The sequence below is a fragment of the Papaver somniferum genome, unplaced genomic scaffold (assembly GCF_003573695.1).
Source record: "Papaver somniferum cultivar HN1 unplaced genomic scaffold, ASM357369v1 unplaced-scaffold_133, whole genome shotgun sequence".
Classification (NCBI taxonomy): domain Eukaryota; kingdom Viridiplantae; phylum Streptophyta; class Magnoliopsida; order Ranunculales; family Papaveraceae; genus Papaver; species Papaver somniferum.
In genome coordinates, this window is record NW_020622492.1 from 3706010 (window position 1) to 3730489 (window position 24480).

Consider the following 24480-nt stretch of genomic DNA (forward strand, 5'->3'; position numbering starts at 1 on the left):
TCCTGAAACAACAGAAATGATCAACTTGTTGTTAACGCTTATAAGTGATGATCAGAGTCATGAGTTAATGCCACTTCGATCAAATCCATATGTCCCTGTGTCTGCCTATATGTATGTAATGGAAATAGTTTGTTGAAGTAAGTGGAGGAGCAACTAGTGAAACTAGGTTAACTAGTTTAAGTCCATAGCGAAAGTAGTGTATGGACAACAGAATGAAATATCCACAAATGTATATTTTTGGTAGGGACTATTAGCTTTTAGTATGATGCCTTCAGACTTTACGAGTATCCAATGATAATTCGATGTGTAGATACTAGTTACACATGATAATTATATGTGTAACTGCGAGTTACACATGCTAATTATATGTGTAAAAGTTTGAGTGAACCCGAAATGATGTGAAGTTCTGTTTATTAGTTGCATGCGAAAACTAAGTAGATGCTTTCGGATTGAGTTTGTGATTTTATGAGGTGAAATTGAAAAGTGTTGTAACTATCCTATTGAGTTTGTGATTGTAGGAGGTGTTGGTGGTGGAGGTGCAGGTGCAGGTTTTAGAGGAGGATTTGGATCCAGTGGTGGTGCAGGACAATGTAAGTATAATCAATTTTTCTTTAACTTCCATTAAACCATGAAATGATAATTGCATACATTTTAAATTCCAAGCTTGAGACTCTAAGGAAGGTTTTTGTTTTGGTTTAAAATGATTTTGGTAGATTTTGTATGCACGTGCTTATACGTACGAGCTCTATTTAGAGTTGATTTCACTGGTTAGAGGGGAACTTGTTAATTGTCAGGTAAATTTGTTTTTTTCAGTATTATCGTGCTATGAATACGTCCGGTTTGTACCACTTTTTTATTTGACTTAGTTAGTTGATTCGATGGCCCTGCAGCAAAAACTTGCGCAGATTGTGAGTCTTCGTTTATATCTGTATAAGTACTTCCTTAGCCTTCTACAACTGAACTATCTAGTATTCATGTATTGGAGGTGATTTGTATATGAGCATCTGTAATTTTTAGTTACACTAGGAAAATGCATGTGTAACTTTTAGTTACACTAGGAAAATGCATGTGTAACTTTTAGTTAAACTAGGAAGATGCTGATGATTTTGTTAGATTCAGTCGTAAAATCTAATGTGATTATGGCTAGAAAGGAATAAGAAGTCTGAATTCCAATATGAATGTCTAACTTCTAGTTACACTAGTCAGTTGCATGTGTAACTGCTAGCTACACTAGTCAAATTCATGTGAAACTATACATTGTTGTATGTACTGTTCATTTAATCTTCATAAAACTGATTGCTTGGTGTTATATTTCAGGTTTCCAATAACTTTATAAAAGTTAATTGCTTATTTGTGGTATCCGTTTTGCTGGAATTGGAGTTGACGCTGAATACACAAGTCACATGCATGTGTAACTCTCAATTGCACTAGATAAATGCATGTGTAACTTTTAGTTACACATGCTAAGAAATTATTGTAAATAAATCTTAAAGTAATACATGTTTTTTTTTATGTTTTCTTTTTGATGTCTATTTTTTTTGATGTGTAACTTCTCATTACACATACCATATGGATGTGTAACCTCTGCTTACACATGTCATATGCATGTGTAACTTCTGCTTACACATGTCGTACTCATGTGTAACCTTTTCATGCCATACCCATGTGTAACTTCTGGATACACATGCGCGTTGCATATGTAACTTCAGATTACACATCCATATGTTATTGGTGGGAGGCGGTGGTCGGTGATGATGGCCGGCGGTGGTGGTCGGAGGCGGTAGTCGGAGGTGGTGGTGGTGGTTATGGGCGGTGGCGGTAGTTGGTGGTGGTTGTCGGTGGTATGATGGGTATGACATCATAGTTTACTATATTTTAATGATTTTGGGCCTAGATTTAAATTTTATTTAATTATGGGCTTGACAAGATGCATAAGGGTATCAAGGTCTTTTAATATTTCGGGTCCTAAATTTAAACTTCTTTTAATTAAGGACCTCATATTATGGGTTACCCATGGGTGGGCCTGAGCATAATTTTCCCCAATAAAAAATCATCCAACGGGTAAGATCGGATCTGATTCTTGTCATACCCATATCCACGAGCAACAACCCGTCCTTACCAACCCTAGACGTTTTAAGCAACTTACCAGACATTTCAGATGTCATTCAGACAGCCCTCAGCCTCAGCCTCAGTCTCAGACGAACTGAACCACCAACGTCACGAAATGTACCCAAAAAGGTCTCTCCAAACATAACCTGAAATTACATGGAAATTTGATTCATAGAAGTTCTTTTCGTTATGGGTTCAATTGTTCCATTCCAAGACCTAAATCATCCACCACCACCACCACCACAAAACCCATTACACATTTTCCCTAAAATCGAACCTAAAGTTGAACCATTAGATGAACCACCACCAGGAATTCCTTCCATTTACACCTCAAATTCAATTCAAAACCCAACAATTACTGATCCTGATCCTCTCCAACTCTTCCCAGCTACTGATATTACTTCAAATGCAAGTACAAATGAAAATGATGTTTATTCAGAATTCTATAGGATATCTGAGTTGTTCAAGACTGCTTTTTCCAAGAAGGGGGGAGCACAACAGAATTATCATGAAAATAATAATAATTATGAAGTGGAGGAGGAGACGTTAGAAGACCCTAATACTACTGCTACTCCTACTACTGATTGTTTGTCTATTGTACCAGTTTCGCACCAAGAAGGGGGGGTTGTTTCTACAGATGTTGTAACTAAACGGCAATTAAGTTTTAGGTCATCTGAAATGGTCAGGGTTTCAACTCTTGGACCTGAAGATCAAAGATATTTTAGAGATTTAGTAAGAAGATCAAGAATGTTGTTTGAATCTCTTCGGATTTTATCCATATTTGAAGAAGATAAGGGCAGAAATATTGGGATAGTGATGAAGAGATTGAGAGGAGATTTAAAGGCTGCTGCATTGATGAGAGATAAAGGATTATGGCTGAATAGAGATAAGAGGATCATTGGTAATATACCTGGTGTTTGTGTTGGTGACATTTTCTTTTTTAGGATGGAGATGTGTGTCTTAGGATTACATGGTCAAGTTCAAGCTGGAATTGATTATGTACCTGCTGTGAGGTCTACTAGTGGGGAGCCAGTGGCGACCAGTATTATTGTTTCAGGTGGATATGAAGATGATGAAGATCAAGGTGATGTTATTATATACACTGGGCAAGGTGGGCAACTCAGGAATACTACCAAACAAAGTGTTCATCAGAAACTTGAAGGAGGTAATCTTGCATTGGAGAGGAGTATGTTCTATGGTATTGAGATTAGAGTGATTAGAGGGTTGAAACACGAAGGTAGTCCTACTAATAAAGCTTATGTCTACGACGGTCTTTATAGGGTTGTTGATTCGTGGTTTGATGTTGGTAAGTCTGGTTTTGGCGTTTATAAGTACAAACTTGTTAGAATGGAGGATCAACATGAAATGGGTAGTGCAATTATTAGGTTTGCCATGGAAATTAGGATAAATGCATTGGCTACAAGACCGAAAGGTTACTTGAGTCTTGATATCTCAAATGGAAAAGAAAACATTCCTGTTTTTCTTTTTAATAATATCGATGCTGATCAAACGCCATTGTGTTATGAGTATTTGCCGAAGTCTGTTTACCCTCCATTTACATTTCAGCAAATGGGTAATGCTGGTGGCTGTCATTGTGTTCATGGTTGTTCGGAGGATTGTTATTGTGCTCAGAAAAATGGAGGGGAATTCGCGTACGATCGAAACGGGATGCTGGTGAGAGGGAAGCCATTGATATATGAATGTGGTCCATTCTGTAGCTGCCCTCCAACATGTCGAAATCGTGTAAGCCAGAAAGGGTTGAAACGCCATTTGGAAATATTCAGGTCGAGGGAAACAGGTTGGGGAGTCCGCCCCTTGGATTTAATTCCTGCGGGTTCTTTTGTCTGTGAGTACACTGGCGTGGTGCTGACAAGGCAACAAGCGATGGTTCTTTCAATGAATGGCGATGGTTTGGTCTATCCAAGTCGGTTTCCTGAACGGTGGTCCGAATGGGGAGACATATCTCAGATCTTCCCTGACTTTATAAGGCCAACATACCCATCCATTCCCCCGTTGGATTTTGCAATGGATGTTGCTAGAATGAGGAATGTTGCTTGTTATATTAGCCATAGTTCAAGCCCGAATGTGTTGGTTCAGTTCGTTATGTATGATCACCACAATGTGTTGTATCCTCATCTGATGATTTTTGCGATAGAAAATATCCCACCACTGAGAGAGCTCAGTCTCGATTATGGAGTGGCTGAAGACTGGGGGGTGGATAAACTCGCCATCTGTAACTAAATTTTGAAGAGTTCTGTCATGATCTTGAGCGTATGTTGCTTGGAGCTGTTTGCTTGGACCAACTTCTCTTACTCCCTTTGGTAATTCTTTGATTCTTTTCTTGCATTTTGGTTAAGGCTCCCCTTTTATCATGCTACACATTCTTCTAATATGTCAATGTTGTTAGTTTATGTATCGTTATATCTTTGTTCAGCTTATGTATCTTGGAACTGATTGTTATTTGGTAGTTCTGTCAAGGTCATCCATGCTTAGCAATTAACGGGGATCACTTTCTGTAAAAAAAAGTATACAAGCTTTTCTGTTTTTACATGTTTTTCTTGTGTGTTTGTTGGGATCAAAGGAGTGCATTGAGTATTGCTCTCAGCTTTTCCATCTATTTCAATTGAATTTTTTATGATTTGTTGACCATATTGTTTCTTCTCTTTGTTTATAGCCATTTAGTTTTTTGCGAATACGCAGATTACTATCGAATATGAGCTTCATTTGCTACTTTTTATGTACCTTAGGAAAAAATGTACGTCATAGAAGATAAGCTGGAATTGGAAGGATGATTCCTGTCATTACAGTATAAGCTGGCCTTTAAATGTATACAACATTTAACAATCTCAATGTTAATGATATACTAACAAACAAATGACAGTTTTGATGTTAAGCGGATCTCATAGAGTCTATGCAAGTTAGGCGCTCAACTTAGACATTTAATAGACTGTTTTGATGTCTTTCCCAACACGTTAAATCTCGCTGCTGCTGATGATCCATTTTTAGGTATAGGACCCATCAAAAGATCCAGTACTTAGGCTTACATACAAGTAAAGTACACTTCAAGTAATTCTGGATTGAGAATTCTAATCTTGAGGAAGAAAAACTAGAGTTGCTATATCCTGAAAATTACGAATGTGGGAAGTGTTTATATTCCTTAGAATTACTTGTGTAGAAAAAGTTCTATAGATCATGTGCTAGTGGTGCGTATAGAGGAAGGGAGATGTCTGCTGGGAGATAATTCAGAGAGGGAATAGGATGAAGGGAGATGCAACTAGGTTAAAGTAACTTGAAAAGTAAAGTTGTAGAAGTCTTCTCATTGATTAAATAGAGAGATTCAACACATAGTGCAGTATGCATTTTGAAGGTACAGTTGTTGTCGTCTTTCAATTGTTAAATATAAAGTTTACGCTTCTATCGAGCAATTGATTGTTTCTATTATTTCTCTTGTTCACTACTGTTTGTTATCTTATTGATGAAATGTGTATTGCAAGCTGAAATTAGTATTTTAACCTCAGTTTAAGGGATCTCGATGTTGATACATCTATGTTCTGTGTGATGCTCAGCGAAATATGAAAATGAGGTGTATTCAGATCATTTTTCAGTGATGCTATATAGATATGCTCAACCGCTGTCTATATTTTCCTTGCTGATATTGCGTCTTAGTTTATATAGAATATATGATGATCTGTAGTACATTTATACAATTGCACCTTGTGACCGTGGTTAATTCACCCAGAGTGTAGCCTAGTTCATTTCCAAATAAAGATGTAAGATATTATGCGGGTAAACGTTTCAGCATATCCGAAGGCCGAAATTGAAATGAAATGAGAAGTTGTGACAGTTCAAGTTCAACGCACTGGGCTAACTTGCTAAACAACTCTGAATTACTCTATGTTTGTACAATAGGAAAAGGAAGAAAGAAATCATTATAACAAGTGAAACAATGATTTTTAATGCTTAGACATGTTAGTTTCTTACTTGTTATTTTGAGGTTTTGCTGGTCAACATATGATGTAGCCTTAAGTTATTAAAACATCTCATTCGTTGTTCAGTTTTTAGTTTACTCACATGATTGCACTGAAATTCAGTATCAGCAAAGTCGTTAACTGTGGTTTGTCTACTCTGAGGATCTATTGTAGTAAAGATTTCTTTCATCCAGCCACCAATATTTTTTTATTGTAGTTTCAACTCTATGAAGAAAAGCAGAGCATGTTATGGAGTTTTGGAAATTCTACAAGAAAAATTAACAGTTCATTACATGCACTTTTTGGCAATATATCTGGTACAAGTGTAAGTCAACTTCTTGCAGTTAGTGGACCAAAAGCAGCACAACAATCAGTTCATAGAGTTTGAAATTAGATACTTCCCCATAATAGGAGTAAATGTAAGATGTTTCCTAATTCCTGATAATCAGTTCTAAACTTTCATTTCATTAAAGTAACAACAGTTTAGGGTAGTACTTACTAGGTCCTCTTTTTTTTTTGAAGCAACACTAGGTCTTGTATTTAGCACCTAAACTCGTCTGCGTTTATTTGCCCTCAAATAATGCAAGTTGTTGCTATCCATTGGCAAATTAACTAAATATAATCCTTGTTACTAAAGAATTAAAAAGTTTGTGCTTTTGAACACTTACAAGTAGGTGCTAGATTAGTTTTCCGCAAAAAAGGAATATCAGTACACACAACTGTAGCACCTAGTAAAATTGACACTGGATCATTCATTTTGTGTTGAGTGTTTTGCTTTGGTATCTTTGTTTCATTAGTCTGGCGAAATATCCAGTATTTTAGGTGCTAATGTTGAATCAACATACTATAATTACTGCATTTAGTTAAGGTTTCTGTTTCAATGTGTTCTTCAAGTTGCGTTGGAAATTCATGGGTTGACTACATTTTAAGTACAATTAATGTTAGTTTTAATCATCTTTTGTTCCTTGCCTTTTTTTTCCTCTTAGAAGATAGTAATATTTGGACTACATATAAGCATTTAACCAACATATAGATTTATGCAGCGTCATCTGGAAGAATATATTTTCCTTTTAAACAAAAATGCGCCTTCCTGTCATGGGTTAATGCTGGATCGATATATCATATTCCAGCCGTGAACACCTATTCTTCATAAGCTATTACCAAAATAGCAGCATGTTGATAAATCTGCAAATGCATTTTTTTTTTTTGGTGTTTACCTTTATATACGTTTGTGTCATATGCTTCTAGAATGCCTAATATTCTACAGTCTTTTTAATTTTCTGTGCAGATGGAACTTTCATTCCACCTATAAGGAGCAGTTCGGGAGTTTTGAAAAGTCAGCTTATGGCTGTTCTATTTCGTAAGTACTTTTTTCTCCAAGCACATGTTATCAAGGAAGTTTTGCAGACAGCTACTCTAATCATAAAGCATCGGATGAGATAGCTTTGGCTCTATTATAGTATGTACAGAAGCCTTCCTCAGTTCATGACTACTATGCTGACAATGAGATACAAGCGATACGGTTACAAAAAGCTGAAAGCTTCAAATATGTTTGAGGCTGCGGTAAAACATGCAGCTGTTACTTGTATGTAAAACCTTCAGTCACCTTAAGGTCCGCGAGATGACGTCTGAAGGAATCTGTATTGTATGTTTTTGTAAGCTTAACACGCGAATGTATGAACTCTTGTATCTGATCATCATGTATATACAAGTCAAAAGATTTGATGTAGAAACATTTGTACGGCAGGGAATGAAATGGACAAATGCCATCAAAGCTTCATGTTTACTGTTCTTTTGTTGTCTTTATTGTGTCCTTTTAACAAATCTTTCTTGCTGGTTAAAAGAGAATATGCAAACATGTGATGCAGACGTATAATTTGTTGTTTTGATGCCTGTCCACATGGCAAGTGTCCTTGCCTGTGAACTTAAATTTTGTTCTCGGCATCAAGCAGTAATTTTCTTTTCTTTAGAAAGGAGGAGTGTAGGACCGTAGGTTAAGCAATTGGAAGGGAACAATAGACTTTACTTGCTGCTGGCGACAAACCTGGCTATACCCATCTATTATAAAAGTGAGGAAGCAAAGAAATGAAATAAGTGACAAATCATGAAAGACAATGCCGAGGAAGGAAATAGCTCAAATGCAGATAGCAGGCGTTCCAGTTTGTTTGGTCCCCTGACATCAGCGGAGGATAGTGATGGCCCTTCTATTGATCACGACAACATGAAGGGAACAAACACTGGGGCAACAGCAACTTTCAACCAAGATCCGGCAGGTGATTCCAGTAACTGTTTTAATATTAACATTTATGTGAACAACAACGTTCAAGGCATTAACAACTCTATTGTGCTCGAGAGCGAGATAGTACTGGAAAACCCAGGAGTCCACTTACATTTTAAGGGATTGAACTTCAAAAAACAACCACTGAGAAGAAAGAGGAAGAAAACATGGAAGAATGTGATGATATTGGGGAAAAAGAAGAATACTGAATCACGATTATGGTTCGATCAATCCCTGTTTCATCTTTTTCTATTCTGTCTAGCGGTTATGTTTTGGTCCTCTTGTTTAAGAGTTTGATTCGATCAAGATTTACTTGGGAAACAAAGCAAAACAACGATTTCAGTTTGTACTAATATGTATCTTGTGTTAGAGCATCCACAGTGGGCGAGTATAACTAAAAATTTGGGATGAGATCGTAACACAGTGGGACGGAGTAAAGATCAAATCCCAACCAAAGATCAAATTCCAGACCAAATATGGTCGCGACCAAATCCCAAATTCTAATATAGTCGGGCGTAAATTTAAAGTACGCTTGTTGCTGGGCGTAAATTTAAAGTACGCTTGTTAACGGGCGGAGATTTAAATTATGTCCGATGAAAATCCAAATTAAATAAAAAAAAAAAAGAATGAGGCGGACTTTTAAAGTCCGCCTGATGAAAGTTACAAAGAATGGGGCGGACTTTTAAAGTCCGCCTGATGAAATTTTAATGGGGCGGACTTTTAAAGTCCGCCTGATGAAATTTACAAAAAATGGGGCGGACTTTTAAAGTCCGCCTGACGAAATTTTAATCATGTACCGTTGCGTCACAACACGGACTAAACCCAAACTTTGGTCTTTTTTTTGATCTTTGATCTTTGGTTTTGATCGCACCACTGCAGTTGCTCTTAGAGAATACATACCATCTTTTTTTACTTCTTCCTGATAGGTTATAGTTATAAGAATCCCATATAGCACGCCGAACATGCAGATCTACCACCATGTTTATTTGCATCTGACTCGCGATCTGAATCTGAGTACCCCTGACTATAGCACACTGAACATGCAGATCCTCCACCATGTTTGGTTGCATCTGACTCGCGATCTGGATCTGAGTCAACCCCTGACTCGCCACCAGTCACATGTGTTGGGATATATGTTTTAAAATAATTCTTCTCTACATTTATATCAACAATTCGAGCTTGGCCCAGTGGTTAAGCATTTTGGGTCTGGAGGGTTAGGTCTCAGGATCGAATCCCTCCCCCTACTGATTGTGTATATATATATATATATAATAACATTAGTCCGGGAGCGGGGTCTTGGGAGGTCTCTTGAATTTGGAAAGTATTTTTGTTGTTTTTTAAAAGATTTTTTGAAACCGTTTTTTACTGCACTTAATTATGTTTTAATTGCGCTAATTATGACATGATTTGTTTGCCCGTTTTTTGACTGTTTCGAATGGAATTTTAATTGCAGCAATTAATCCAATTTATTCTCCATTAATCTGCATTGAATGCCTGGTTATAAAAACAATTTGAGAACAGAAAGAATATACAAGTTTTTACACTATTGTTTTCTCTGAGAATCAAGAGACCACAAAACACTGAGCAAGAATAAAGAGAGTAAAAGTGATCGATTTCTCATTGTGTGCGTGAGAGATTGAAAGAGAGTTTTTCTCGGCTGTTTTATCCTGGGGCGTTGTGACGGAAAAGAACTGCTTGCACTAAATTCAAGGAAGAGCCACGAAACGTCCTAAAGAGAGCGACCTAGTCGTGACTCAGCCGTCACTTTGTTTTGTGTCTTAATCTCTGTTTTGCAGGTGTGAAATCGGCAATTGTTCCAACAATTTTAGGACGTATCTTTCTGCCATGGAATCTGAAAAGAAAACAGTTGCTGATATCAACAAGCCATTCAAGTTTGAAGGACTTCACTTCAGAAGATGGAAGCTAAAGTTGCTTTTCTACCTCAAACTGATGAAGTTGCACATGATGGTGACCTCCATCAAACCAGCTGATCCACAAGATGCAGAAGCTGCAGAAAAAGCATCTCCAGCCGCAACAAGTGCAACTCCTCAACCAACTGAAGAACCTGTTGTGACCCAAACTGCTGAAGAAAAACAAAAGGCCTATGAAAAATGGATTGATAATGACTTTGATTGTAAAAACTATATTCTGAATGCTTTGTATGACGATCTATATGAATATTACTCCACATTTGATACTGCTAAAGATGTGTGGGATGCCTTACAGAAGAAATATGATACTGAAGAAGCCGGATCGAAGAAATATGTTGTAAGCCGCTACCTAAGATATCAAATGGTGGATGAAAAATCAGTCGTTGCTCAGGCTCATGAACTTCAGAAAATAATTCATGAAATTATGACGGAAGGTATAAAAACTGATGAACAATTTCAAGTATCTGTATTGATTGATAAATTACCCCCATTTTGGAAAGGTTTTCGTAATGCTTTGCGTCATAAAACTAAGAAATTTTCTCTTGAAAGTTTGATTTTTAAGCTCAGGGTTGAAGAGGAAGCACGAAAACAAGACAAAAAGGAAGAGATTCTTATCGTTTCCAATAATAAGAATCAGACTCAAACGAGTTTGAAACCTAAGAAAAAACCGATGAAACCTGACCAGAACCAAAGGAAAGGAAAACCTAATCAAAACAAGAACCCACACCCATCGAGGAAATTTCAGAATTCTGATTCTGAGTTCCTTTGTTATACCTGCGGTAAACCAAACCACATGGCTAGGGATTGCAGGAATAACAAAGGAAAGAATAACGCACAAGCTAATGCTGCTGAAAGCGTTATAATTGCCATGGTTTCTGATCCAGAGATTCACATGGTTGGTGGAACCGATGGGTGGTGGATAGACAGTGGTGCTTCGCGCCATTGTTGTTTTTATAGGTCCCTATTTAAGAGTTATGCAGAAATCAATGATAAGAAAGTGTTGTTGGGAGACTCCCATACCACTATTGTGAAAGGTTCTGGTGTGGTAGAACTGAAGTTTACCTCTGGGAAGATAATTATGCTGAAAGATGTCCTCCACACTCCATAAATGAGAAAGAATCTTGTTTCCGGCTATGTTCTCAACAAGGCTGGGCTGTATCAAACTATTGGATCTGATGTTTACACAATTACTAAAAACAGAGTGTTTGTAGGAAAAGGTTATGCTGCTGATGGAATGTTTAAGCTTAATGTTGAAATTAATAAAATTGTATCTTCTTCTTATATGGTGTGTACTTTTAATGTTTGGCATGCTAGACTTTGTCATGTGAACAGTAGATCGGTAGATACCATGAGCAAGCAAGGTCTTATTCCAAAACTATCCATGCATGATTTTGAAAAATGTGAATCTTGTAGTCAAGCTAAGATAACCAAGAGTTCCCATAAATCTGTTATTAGAGAATCTGAACCATTGGAGTTAGTGCATCCTGATTTGTGTGAATATGAAGGTATATTAACTAGAAATGGAAAGAGATTTGTCATGACTTTTATTGATGATTATTCTAATTATACCTATGTTTACTTTCTAAGTCATAAAAATGAAGCTATTGAAAAATTTAAGGTTTTTATTGCTGAAGTTGAAAATCAATTTGGTAGGAAAATTAAGAGATTTCGTAGTGATAGAGGAACTGAATATGATTCTAAACCATTCACTGAAATTTATGAATCTTCTGGAATTATAAATGAAAAAAATGCTCCGTATAACCCTGAAATGAATGGAAAAGCTGAAAGAAAGAATCGTACATTTACTACTCTTGTGACTGCATGTTTGCTGAGTTCTGGTGCTGCCCCTCATTGGTGGAGAGAAATTTTGCTGACTGTTTGCTATGTTTTGAATCGCGTGACAAATTCAAAAAACTAAAATTTCACCCTATGAACTTTGGAAAAACAGAAAACCAATTGTATCTTATTTTAAAGTATGGAGTTGTTTGGCTTATGTTCATATTCCTGATCCTAAAAGATCAAAGCTAGATAGTAAAGCTTATGAATGTTTTTTTGTTGGGTATGCTCAAAACAGTAAAGCTTATAGATTTTTTGATCTTAATAATAAAGTTATTATTGAATCTATTGATGCTGATTTCTTTGAAGATAGATTTCCTTTTAAATCTAGAAATAGTGGGGGTTCTCTACCTAGTACAAGTTTTGAACTTAGAATATAAGAACCTAGAACTGCAGAGACTAGAGACGCTGAAATTGAACCCAAACGTAGTAAAAGGGCTAGGATTGCGACAGATCATGGTTCTGACTTTGAAATTATACCCTAGAGGAAGACCCTTCTAGTCTTCAAGAGGCACTTAATTCTACTGAATCCGGTTTTTGGCCAGAAGCCATAGATAATGAAATGGACTCCCATAATCTTAATGGAACTTGGCACCTAGCAGATTTACCCCCTGGTTGCAAAGCAATAGGTTGTAAATGGGTACTTAAAAGGAAGTTGAATCCTGATGGTTCAGTAGAAAAACACAAATCTAGGTTGGTAGCTAAAGGATTTAGACAAAGAGAAGATGTAGATTTCATTGATACTTACTCTCATGTTACAAGATTGACTTCTATTCGTGTTTTGATTGTTGTTGCTTCTGTGCATAATCTTGTTGTTCATCAAATGGATGTTAAAACAACTTTTTTAAATGGTGAATTAGAAAATGAAATTTACATGGAACAACCTGAAGGTTTTGTTGTTCCTGGTCAAGAACATAAAGTGTGTAACTTAGATAAGTCATTGTATGGTTTGAAACAAGCTCCTAAGCAATGGCATGAAAAATTTGATAATTTGATGATTTCACATGGTTTCAGAATTGATGAAAGTGACAAATGCATATACTATAAGTTTGAAAACAATACATGCATCATGATTTATTTATATGTGGATGATTTGTTGATTTTTGGTTCAAACTTGTCTGTGGTTGAAGAAATTAAGAATATGCTTAAGTCTAACTTTGAAATGAAAGATTTGGGTGAAGCTAGTGTAATTTTGGGAATTAAGATTACTAGAACTAATGATGGTATTTCTTTGGATCAGTCTCATTATATTGAAAAGATTTTAAAGAAGTACAACTATTTTTATTGTAAACCTGTGAGTACTCCTTTTGATGCTAGTGTTAAACTGTTTAAGAATACTGGTGATAGCATTGGACAATCTGAATATGCTAGTATAATTGGTAGTCTTCGTTATGCAACTGATTGTACCAGACCAGACATTGCATATGCAGTGGGGGTTTTATGCAGGTTTACCAGTTGTCCTGGTTTGGAACACTGGAATGCAATTGAGAGGGTTATGCGGTATCTTAAAAAGACCGCTAACCTAGGCTTACTGATGAGTGCTAAAAAGTGCATATTTCTATATCTTTTTCTTGGCAATTAACTCATCTTTTTTGCTCTAATTTTCCATTTTATCCCATATTCTGTATTTTCATTGTTTTCAAGAATAAATACTTTTCTTAATTAATTTTGTATTTTTAGGTTCTAAATAAAGCTTGGATGGAATTGCGGAGCGAAAAGAGCAGAAAAGTGGTGGAAGCCGATAGGAATCACGCAAGGAAGCCGCGAAGAATGTTGTGCACAAGACTCAAAGGCTTGAAATGGGCTTAGAAGGCAGATTTGCTCTTAAAGAATGAAGTGGGCTTGGCATTTCCGAGGCCCAAAGTCCATCCCACTCCTATATCAAGATCCAAGCCCGCCTCATCTCCTGGCCGTCAGATTGGATCCATCACATCATCCAACGGTCGCCTCATCACCGATCATCAAACCTTGAAGATCCTATCAAACACCTAAGCAACCTAACCCTATAGCCCGCACCAAACGCACCATTCTCCCATTTCCATCGAGTTTCTCTTCCATCCCCTTCACCTGCTCTGCAACCAGCGTCGCCCTCACCACCAACTCCGCCAACTCCACTGCTTCAACCACCACAACCGCCACCAAAATCCATCATGGCTATCACCTACACAAAACGCATCATTCCCCTATTCTTCTAGCGGCCTATTACATCAATTTCTCATCTCTCATCTCACTGAAACCCTAGGTGAGAAATTGATGAAATAGGTCGACCTAGAAACACAATTGAGGACAAGAGATGGACCAGGAGAAGCATAGGAAGGATGGGTCGACGAGATGGAGCAGTTATCCCGTCTAATTAGGTGAGAAATTTGGAAAACCCTAATTTCATAAATTGGGGATTTTTGGGGGAAAGTTGTTGTACGTCTAATTAGAGGCATGGGTCGAAGTTTTCAAGTAGTTATCAATGTATTAGGTGTTTTAATTTCACTTTTTGTCAGAACCCTAGTTCACTGTTTTGGGGGAAAAAGATATTGTGTATAAATTAGGTTGATTGGTGTGTAATAGAGACATCTCTGGGCTAGCCAGTGAATAGCATGTTTTAAGTTTCAATTTTACTTTCAATATCAGTTTCAGCATGTTCTAAGTTTAAATATCAGTTACATATCCAGTAAAGTTTGAAGGTGAAATTGTGCGCTGTTATGATGTTGAGTATGTCCATAATTGTTAGTATCATGATAATGATTATGTTCATGTTCTAATTTACTTGCTAGGGCTTAGAGGAAGCTCTTGATCATATGCTAGGATAGTAAGTGTGCATGTATTGTCTTGGAATGATTTAACTGCCTTAGGATTGATGAATTGCTACTTGGGTTAACTCACTTGTGATCAGCTGTGCTGTTAGAAGACAGCTGATGCTAGGAGTGTATCTAGGTCAGTAGTTAAGAATTCAATCCACTAGAGAGACTTCCTTAAGCTAAGTTAACTAGTGGAGCTAAATACCTGTGATCAGTTGTGCTGATGAAAGACAGCTGATGCTAGGGGTAGTTTAGCTAGGTTAGTTAGAAAATTCTTCATTGTAGTCTTTCATGAAAGAACAAGACATAGCTTGCATAAGAACTTCCTTAGTTTAGGATCAAGATGTGGAATCAAAAGCCTTGGTATCTTCCCTAGCTTTCAATCTTGGAATTTAGAGAACTTTAGCAAATCCTCCAAGTCCCTGTGGACAAACCCCTATTTACATTTTCTTGCTTCAACTTCCCTGTGCACTTGCAGGTTACTTTAGGTCATCTTTTTAGACTCATCAAGTTTTTGGCGCCGCTGCCGGGGACTCGGTAGCGGTTTGCTTGTTTTCTGTTTTCTTTATTCTCTTTTTTTTTTTACTGCTAATCTTGCTTGTTCCTGACCTGCAACTTCCTTGTTTGCTCCTGCTCTTTCTTTTCTCTTGTTCTTGCTTCACTAAGTGCATTGACTTGCACTTGCATTTCCTGTTGGGTTTTTGCCTTGCACTACCTTGCACTGCCTGTTATTGCAGCTGCTGTTGCTGTTAGCTCTGTGGAGCCGAAGTTCCTGCTGTTGCTGGGCTGCTGTTGGAAGAGCTAAGAAGAAGTGGGCTGTGAGAAAAAGCTGCTTACAAAACCAATTCTGCTGGGCTGTGCAGTGAACAAGATCTAAGCCCAATTGGGCCTCAACAAGTCAAAAGCTAAGGAAGATCCAAGCCCAACTGGGCTAGTGCAACACAAAGGGATAAAAAGCCCAACTGGGCTTCCCTCCAAAAAATCAAGTAAGCCTAAACAACTAGTAAGCCCAGTTGGGCCTCATTAAATTTATTTGGGCTTATATTTAAGAATTTTTATTTGGGCTTGTAATAATTTTTATTTTTATTTTTCTTTATTTGGGCTTGTAATAATTTTATTGTTTTTTTTTTCCTTTTCTTTTGTGGGATTGCAATTTAATTTGGACTATAGGTTTATACCCCATCCATTGGGCTCCTAACCTTACAAAAACAATTCTGTTGGGCTTAGAGGCAACAAAATTCTGTTGGGCCGTGAGTTAAGATTTTTCTCACCAAATTCTTCAAAAGAACCCAATGACCAAAAACCTCTTTGATTGGTTGGGCTTTGTCCCAATTAATCCAAAAATTTTCTGGAACCATTTTGAACCAAAAGTAACCCTTTCAAACCAAACTTGGGCTTTGACCCTTCCCCAAAAAAAAAACAACCAAACTTTCTAAACACCCATTAATAACCAAATTTTGGGCCTTGTTTTCTCTTTATTTTGTGGGCTTGTTGTGTATGTTATTTCATGATTAAATTGGGATATGATTGTAACCTTTAGAGACCAATCAAACCGACTAATTAGAGTCGATCCAATAGACCCAATTGACATACCCACATCTTCAGAGGAAAACACACCGGACCAACCTGAGATAATGGAAGAACCCCGTAGTCTCAAGGATTACGTGTACCCCACAAGGACAAGCCAACCCTCGTGCATTGTTTTACCAGAAGCTACTGGTCATTATGAGCTAAAATCGAGCACAATACAAATGCTTCCCGTGTTTAGAGGAATTGAAAACGAAAACCCTTACCATCACGTGAGAGAATTCGAGGAGATTTGTGGAACTATACATTTCACTCAGATGTCTGACGAAACACTAAAATTGAGACTATTTCCTTTCTCTTTGAAGGAAAAGGCCAAGTCATGGTTGTATGCCTTACATCCACAGTCAATTAGGACATGGGACAACCTCACAAAAGAGTTTTTCAAAAAGTTCTTCCCTAATCACAAGACTGCGACAATTCGTCAAAGTCTGAACAGCTTTGTACAATTAGAAGGTGAAACCTTAGCTAGATATCTTGAGAGATTCAATGAATTGTTGCTTAAATGTCCCCATCATGGTTTTGAAAAATGGAGTCTTGTGCAAATTTTGTATGAAGGTTTAGATGTCTCCACCCGAACAATTGTAGAGTCTATGTGTAATGGACTCTTCACAGATAAAAGTGCTGATGACTCTTGGGCTTTCCTAATTGAAGTTGCTGAAAAAACTCAACAGTGGGAGTCCATTCATGAACCTAGAAAGACTACACATGTAGATAAGGTCCATAGAATTGAGTCTGATTTTGAGGGAAATGCAAAAATGGCAGCACTAGCAAGAAGAATAGAAGCGTTAGAACTTCAGAAAAATGTAAAACCTTCTACCACTGCTTTCTGTGAACATGTCGAAATGGCTATCTGTGCTATATGTAACGGTTCTGACCATCAGGTCAGTGATTGTCCGGAAATGCATGCATTCCAAGAATCTAGGCTGGAACAGGCACATGCTATGTTTCAAAAACAAGAGCATAACCCTTATTCACATACCTACAACCCAGGATGGAGTAACCACCCCAATTTTTCATGGTCTAAAGGACCTATTCAAGGAGGACCATCTCAACCCACTCAAAGCTATCAAAACAATCAAGGCTATCAATACCCTAAAAATCCTCAACAGCAGTCGTACCCTCAATACACTGCTGACAAGAAATTGTCTAGCATTGAAGAGAGTATCAATCAGTTGACCCAACATCTGATGAAAAATGAGAAAGCAACTGATCAACGAGTCTCCGCTCTAGAACTACAGATGGGTCAAATTTGCGATGCACTGAATACAAGAGAAAAGGGTAAACTTCCTAGCCAACCCCAACAAAATCCAAAGAGGATATTTCAAGCAGGCACATCATCTTGCAATGAAACCTCACCCGATCAAGTCCATTCCATCACCACTCTCCGAAGTGGTAAGATTGTTGAGAACAATGTAGGCATACCACAATCAAATGAATCTGAGCCAAACATATCATTGCCTGCACCACCAAAGAACACCTCCAACTTAGAAAATGAGCCTGAGCACATTAGTGAAGCCGACAATCCCACTGTTGTGAATGTCCCGTTACCTCCTAATGCTCATGTTGCTCCATTTCCTCAGAGGTTAGTTCGCCAACAGATAAGCACCCACTACAATGAGATGTTAGAACTGTTCAAAAGAGTCAATATCAACATTCCTTTTCTTGAGGCAATTAAGCAAATCCCTGCATATGCCAAATTCCTCAAAGACTTGTGTACTCAAAAGCGCAAGATTAATGTGCACAAACGTGCTTTCTTAGCTGAACAGGTGAGTTCCATCATTCTGAACAAAACTCCATCTAAGTTTAGGGACCCAGGTTGTCCAACAATTTCTTGCACTATAGGAAACCACACGGTCAATAAAGCTTTATTAGATCTAGGTGCAAGTGTGAACCTCATGCCATATTCTGTTTATGCGCAGTTAGGTCTTGGAGAATTGAAGCCAACACCCATAACTCTCCAATTGGCGGACCGATCCGTCAAAGTCCCTCGAGGTGTGATTGAGGATGTTTTGATTAAGGTTGATAAGTTCTACTTCCTGTAGACTTTATTGTCTTAGACACTCAACCTGTACAAAACCCGGATAGTCACATTCTTGTCATTTTAGGACGTCCTTTCTTGGCGACGTCTAATGCGATCATCAATTTCCGTAATGGAGTGTTGAAGCTGTCTTTCGGAAACATGACTGTAGAGCTGAATGTGTTTAATGTTAGTCAACAACATGTGAATCTTGATGATGAGGATGTACATGAGGTCAATATGATTGGGAGTTTGATACAAGATTCATTGACTGGCATTATGTCAAAAGATCCCTTGCAAGCATGTTTGGAAGATGTTAACTTGGAGTTGTATGATGATGAATACATTGGTGAAGTCCAATATTTGCTCGAATCTGTACCTCAAATGGACATCACTAAATGGCAGACTAAAGTGGAACAACTCCCACTTTCTGAGAAGTCTGTTATACCTTCGGATGAGTCTCCTAAGGCCAAGCAGGAATTGAAACCATTACCTGATACTTTGAAGTATGCATTTCTAGGCCCTTCTGATACTTTACCTGTTATCATTTCTTCACGATTAAACATAGAACAGGAAAACAATCTTTTAGAAGTACTTAAGGAGCAGAAAGAAGCCTTAGGATGGACCATCTCAGATATCAAAGGAATAAGTCCCACCATTTGCTTGCACCACATTAATCTTGAAGAGAATGCCAAACCATCGAGGGAAATGCAAAGGAGACTTAATCCTAACATGAGAGAAGTTGTTAAGAGTGAGATCTTAAAACTACTTGATGCGGGTATCATATATCCGATTTCAGATAGTAAATGGGTTAGTCCCATCCAAGTTGTGCCTAAGAAGTCAGGCATTACTGTAGTTCGGAACGAAAAGAATGAGTTAGTCCCTTCACGTACAGCCACAGGATAGCGAGTATGTATCGACTACAGGAAGTTGAACACAATAACAAGAAAAGATCACTTCCCCCTTCCCTTCATAGACCAAATGCTAGAACGTGTGTCTGGACACAGTCACTACTGTTTTCTAGATGGCTTTTCCGGTTATAACCAAATTCACATTGCACCGGAAGATCAGGAAAAAACTACATTCACGTGTGCATTTGGGACATTTGCTTTTAGACGTATGCCCTTCGGGCTGTGTAATGCACCTGCTACTTTTCAGCGTTGCATGATGAGCATTTTTTCAGACATGATAGATAGTTTTCTCGAGATCTTTATGGATGATTTCTCTGTGTTTGGTTCCTCTTTTGATGAATGTTTGGACCATCCGGTCCTTGTGTTGTCTAGATGTAAGCAAAAGAATCTGATTTTAAACTGGGAAAAATGCCACTTCATAGTAAACTCCGGCATAGTTCTAGGACACATCGTTTAGGAAAAAGGAATTGAAGTAGATAAAGCTAAAGTCGACCTCATTCAACATTTACCACAACCCCACTCTGTGAAGGGGATTCGATCATTTTTAGGTCACGCTGGGTTCTACCGACGATTCATCAAAAACTTTAGCCAAATCTCAAGACCTTTGTGTAATCTACTTGCCAAAGATGTTGTCTTTAACTTCGATGTTGCTTGTGTGAAGTCGTGGGAAGAAATCAAGACTCTCCTCACCTCAGCTCCTATTGTCCAACCACCCAACTGGGAACTACCATTCGAACTCATGTGTGATGCCTCTGATTATGCCGTTGGCGCTGTTTTAGGACAGCGTGTTGATAGACTACCATATGTGATATACTATGCTAGTAAAACTCTTAATGATGCTCAACTCAACTATTCGACTACCGAGAAGGAGTTACTTGCCGTGGTATTTGCATTAGACAAGTTTAGATCTTATTTGATAGGATCTAAGATCATCATATACACTGACCATGCGGCTTTGAAGTATCTTCTTTCTAAGAAGGATGCTAAAGCTCGCCTTATTCGATGGATACTCTTATTACAGGAATTCGACATCGAAATCCGTGATAAGAAAGGTTGTGAGAATGTGGTTGCTGATCACTTGTCCCGATTAACTAGTGAGTCTATTGATGAATCTGAGCTGATTAGAGAATCATTCCCTGATGAACAATTGATGTCTGTGTCAAACCTTCCTTGGTTTGCCGACATTGTTAACTACCTTGCTACAGGTAGAATGCCCTCACATTGGTCGAGACAAGACCGCTCCAAGTTCTTGGCTGAAGTTAAACATTTCCTTTGGGACGACCCATATTTGTTTAAGTACTGCCGAGACCAAATCATTAGGAGATGTGTACCCGACATGGAACAGAAAGATGTGATATCTTTCTGTCATGACCAAGCATGTGGAGGGCATTTCAGTGCCAAGAAGACCGCTGCAAAGATCCTGCAGTGTGGGTTTTACTGGCCATCGCTGTTTAGAGACTGCCATGAGTATTGTATTGCTTGTGAGCGCTGTCAGAAACTAGGAAGTATCTCGAGGAGAAACATGATGCCGTTGAATCCGATTTTGATCGTTGAGCTATTTGATGTGTGGGGGATTGACTTTATGGGTCCATTTCCTATTTCTGAAGGCAAATTATACATCCTAGTTGTTGTTGATTACGTTTCGAAGTGGGTTGAAGCTGTTGCAACCAAGACGAATGACCACAAGGTGGTACTCTCATTTCTGAAGGAGAACATATTTTCACGTTTTGGTACCCCTAGAGCTATAATCAGTGACGGTGGTTCACATTTCTGTAACAAGTACTTTGAGTCTTTAGTACGCAAGTATGGCATAACCCACAAGGTTGCAACTCCGTACCACCCTCAGACAAGCGGACAAGTAGAAGTTTCTAATAGGGAAATTAAGCACATTCTGGAGAAGACGGTCAACCCGTCAAGGAAAGATTGGTCATTGAGATTGAATGATGCTTTGTGGGCCTATAGAACAGCTTATAAGACACCAATTGGCATGTCCCCTTATCGTCTGGTGTATGGAAAGCCATGTCATCTTCCTGTGGAATTAGAACATCGAGCTTACTGGGCTATCAAGAAACTTAACTTTTCTCTCGACAAGGCGGGTGCACAACGGAAACTTCAACTCAATGAGTTAGAAGAATTAGGAATGAGGCTTATGACAGTGCCAAGCTGTATAAGCAAAAGATGAAGTTGTTTCATGATAAGCGTATTCTGCGCAAGTCATTCACACCGGGTCAGAAAGTTTTGTTATACGACTCTCGGCTGCATCTTTTTCCAGGAAAATTGCGGTCCCGATGGACCGGCCCGTTCCTAGTACGCACGGTATTCCCTCATGGAGCTGTGGAACTTGAAGATGTCTCCAACAAGAACATTTTCAAAGTGAATGGGCAGCGATTGAAACCGTTCCTTGAACCACTTCCGCCTGACATTGAGGCAACCGATCTGGAGGATCCCGTCTATGCGGCCTGATTGGTCCACCCTTGTACATAAACCAGGTTGAACGTTCCATTTTATTTTTTTTTTTTTCTGTACAGTTCTTTCTTTTGCACTTTTAAACATTGAGGACACTGTTTAATTTAGGTTTAGGGGTGATAATCAGTATATACCCTTATAACATGCTATAATTGAAAACAAAACTCCTCCCTCTTTTTGAAAAAATGAAAAATCAAAATAAAAATAAAAAATGAAAAAAAAAAATAAAAATGGAGCTCATTTACCTTGAAATGTTGACTCTTGTGCAAATATGTAATTTTTAGGAGTCTTAGTCTAGATATTTAGGCACCCTGATTCTAGCACAATTCACATAGTGATAAGAAACTTGCACGCGCACGATCTACCAATACATGTATAGCCTCATCCTTGAGGTGTTCTATCGGAAGTTTTAGTTGCCAATCACTTTAGAATACTGAACGAAACTTGACTAGCTTGTTCTTTGGTTGGTTGGGATAGAAGGTGGAGGTTACATTAAGAAACAACCATCGAATTTAACTGGGTGCATCAAAAAGGGCTACCTCTTGCAAAGTGTCATGTAATTTTTGTTTCTTTTTTTATATCAAAGTTTTTTGTGTAAACAAAAAAAAAAAAAAAAAAAAAAAAAACGATGTATATTCAAAAAAAAAAAAAAAAAAAAAAAATCAAGTATTCAAATTCCATTTGTGTCATGTAAGAAAATAGTTCTCTCTCTTGTTCCAAAAATAAAAGAGAGTAGTCAATGTAAATAAGAGTCATGTAAAGAGTCATCTTTTGTTGTATTGTAATAAGCAAGGAAGGGTGTATGCCATTGATGTACAACGCGAGTAATTGTGAAATACCTCCAACTCATTCACAATTCTCGTAAAGTCCGGACAGCTAGCTAGATTTCGACCTCGGTTCTTAGCCTGAGAAACTATCTCTTGGTGATTAGTAGTCATAACATCCGATCTTTCTTTACACATGTGTAGATACACTTTACACTCTTATCACATGTCTTTATTTGTTATCAGTGCTAGGATTGTGCCTTATAGCTAGATTGACATCTCCATTTTGCTGTGAGCTTAAACTGTCTTGCACATGTCACATTTTGGAATCTGAGCTTATATTTTGTCCTAGAACTTTGTAGGTACGTTCTAAGCAAACCTTCACGAGACTTCACTCGTCCACTAGGGACACTTAGTGGTTTAAAAGGCTTAGTGCATACGCTAAATGCATTCGAGAGACCAGCGACAGTGGTATAGGTAGGATTTCCTTAGTTTTGTTTTACTTGAGGACAAGTAAAATTCAGGTTTGGGGGTATTTGATGAGTGCTAAAAAGTGCATATTTCTATATCTTTTTCTTGGCAATTAACTCATCTTTTGTGCTCTAATTCTCCATTTTATCCCATATTCTGTATTTTCATTGTTTTCAAGAATAAATACTTTTCTTAATTAATTTTGTATTTTTAGGTTCTAAATAAAGCTTGGATGGAATTGCGGAGCGAAAAGAGCAGAAAAGTGGTGGAAGCCGATAGGAACCACACAAGGAAGCCGCGAAGAATGTTGTGCACAAGACTCAAAGGTTAGAAATGGGCTTAGAAGGAAGATTTGCTCTTAAAGAAGAAGTGGGCTTGGCATGTCCAAGGCCCAAAGTCCATCCCACTCCTATATCAAGATCCAAGCCCGCCTCAGCTCCTGGCCGTCAGATTGGATCCATCACATCATCCAACGGTCGCCTCATCACCGATCATCAAACCTTGAAGATCCTATCAAACACCTAAGCAACCTAACCCTATAACCCGCACCAAACGCACCCTTCTCCCAATTCCATCGAGTTTCTCTTCCATCCCCTTCACCTGCTCTGCAACCAGCGTCGCCCTCACCACCAACTCCTCCAATTCCACTGCTTCAACCACCACAACCGCCACCAAAATCCATCATGGCTATCACCTACACAAAACGCATCATTCCTCTATTCTTCTAGCGGCCTATTACATCAATTTCTCATCTCACTGAAACCCTAGATGATAAATTGATGAAATAGGTCGACCTAGAAACACAATTGAGGACATGAGATGGACCAGGAGAAGTATAGGAAGGATGGGTCGACGATATGGAGCAGTTATCCCGTCTAATTAGGTGAGAAATTTGGAAAACCCTAATTTCATAAATTGGGGATTTTTGGGGGAAAGTTGTTGTACGTCTAATTAGAGGCATGGGTCGAAGTTTTCAAGTAGTTATCAATGTATTAGGTGTTTTAATTTCACTTTTTGTCAGAACCCTAGTTCACTGTTTTGGGGAAAAAAGATATTGTGTAAATTAGGTTGATTGGTGTGTAATAGAGACATCTATGGGCTAGCCAGTGAACAACATGTTTTAAGTTTCAATTTTACTTTCAATATCAGTTTCAGCATGTTCTAAGTTTAAATATCAGTTACATATCCAGTAAACTTTGAAGGTGAAATTGTGCGCTGTTATGATGTTGAGTATGTCCATAATTGTTACTTGGGTTAACTCACTTGTGATCAGCTGTGCTGTTAGAAGACAGCTGATGCTAGGAGTGTAGCTAGGTCAGTAGTTAAGAATTCAATCCACTAGAGAGACTT

At 38.1% G+C, this 24480-nt stretch overlaps 1 protein-coding gene across 1 annotated transcript; it reads left to right on the forward strand.

Moving 5' to 3' along the window:
* Window positions 1–2175: 2175 nt before the first annotated feature.
* LOC113333672 (histone-lysine N-methyltransferase family member SUVH9-like) lies at window positions 2176–7861 on the forward strand. Its single transcript, XM_026580097.1, has 2 exons — window positions 2176–4430; window positions 7366–7861. The coding sequence occupies exon 1, from the start codon at window positions 2299–2301 to the stop codon at window positions 4348–4350; it is 2052 nt and encodes a 683-aa protein (XP_026435882.1). The 5' UTR covers window positions 2176–2298; the 3' UTR covers window positions 4351–4430; window positions 7366–7861.
* Window positions 7862–24480: the final 16619 nt, after the last annotated feature.

Excerpts from the sequence above, each read along its gene's own strand:
- LOC113333672 (XM_026580097.1), top strand. The coding sequence starts at position 2,299 with ATGGGTTCAATTGTTCCATTCCAAGACCTAAATCATCCACCACCACCA.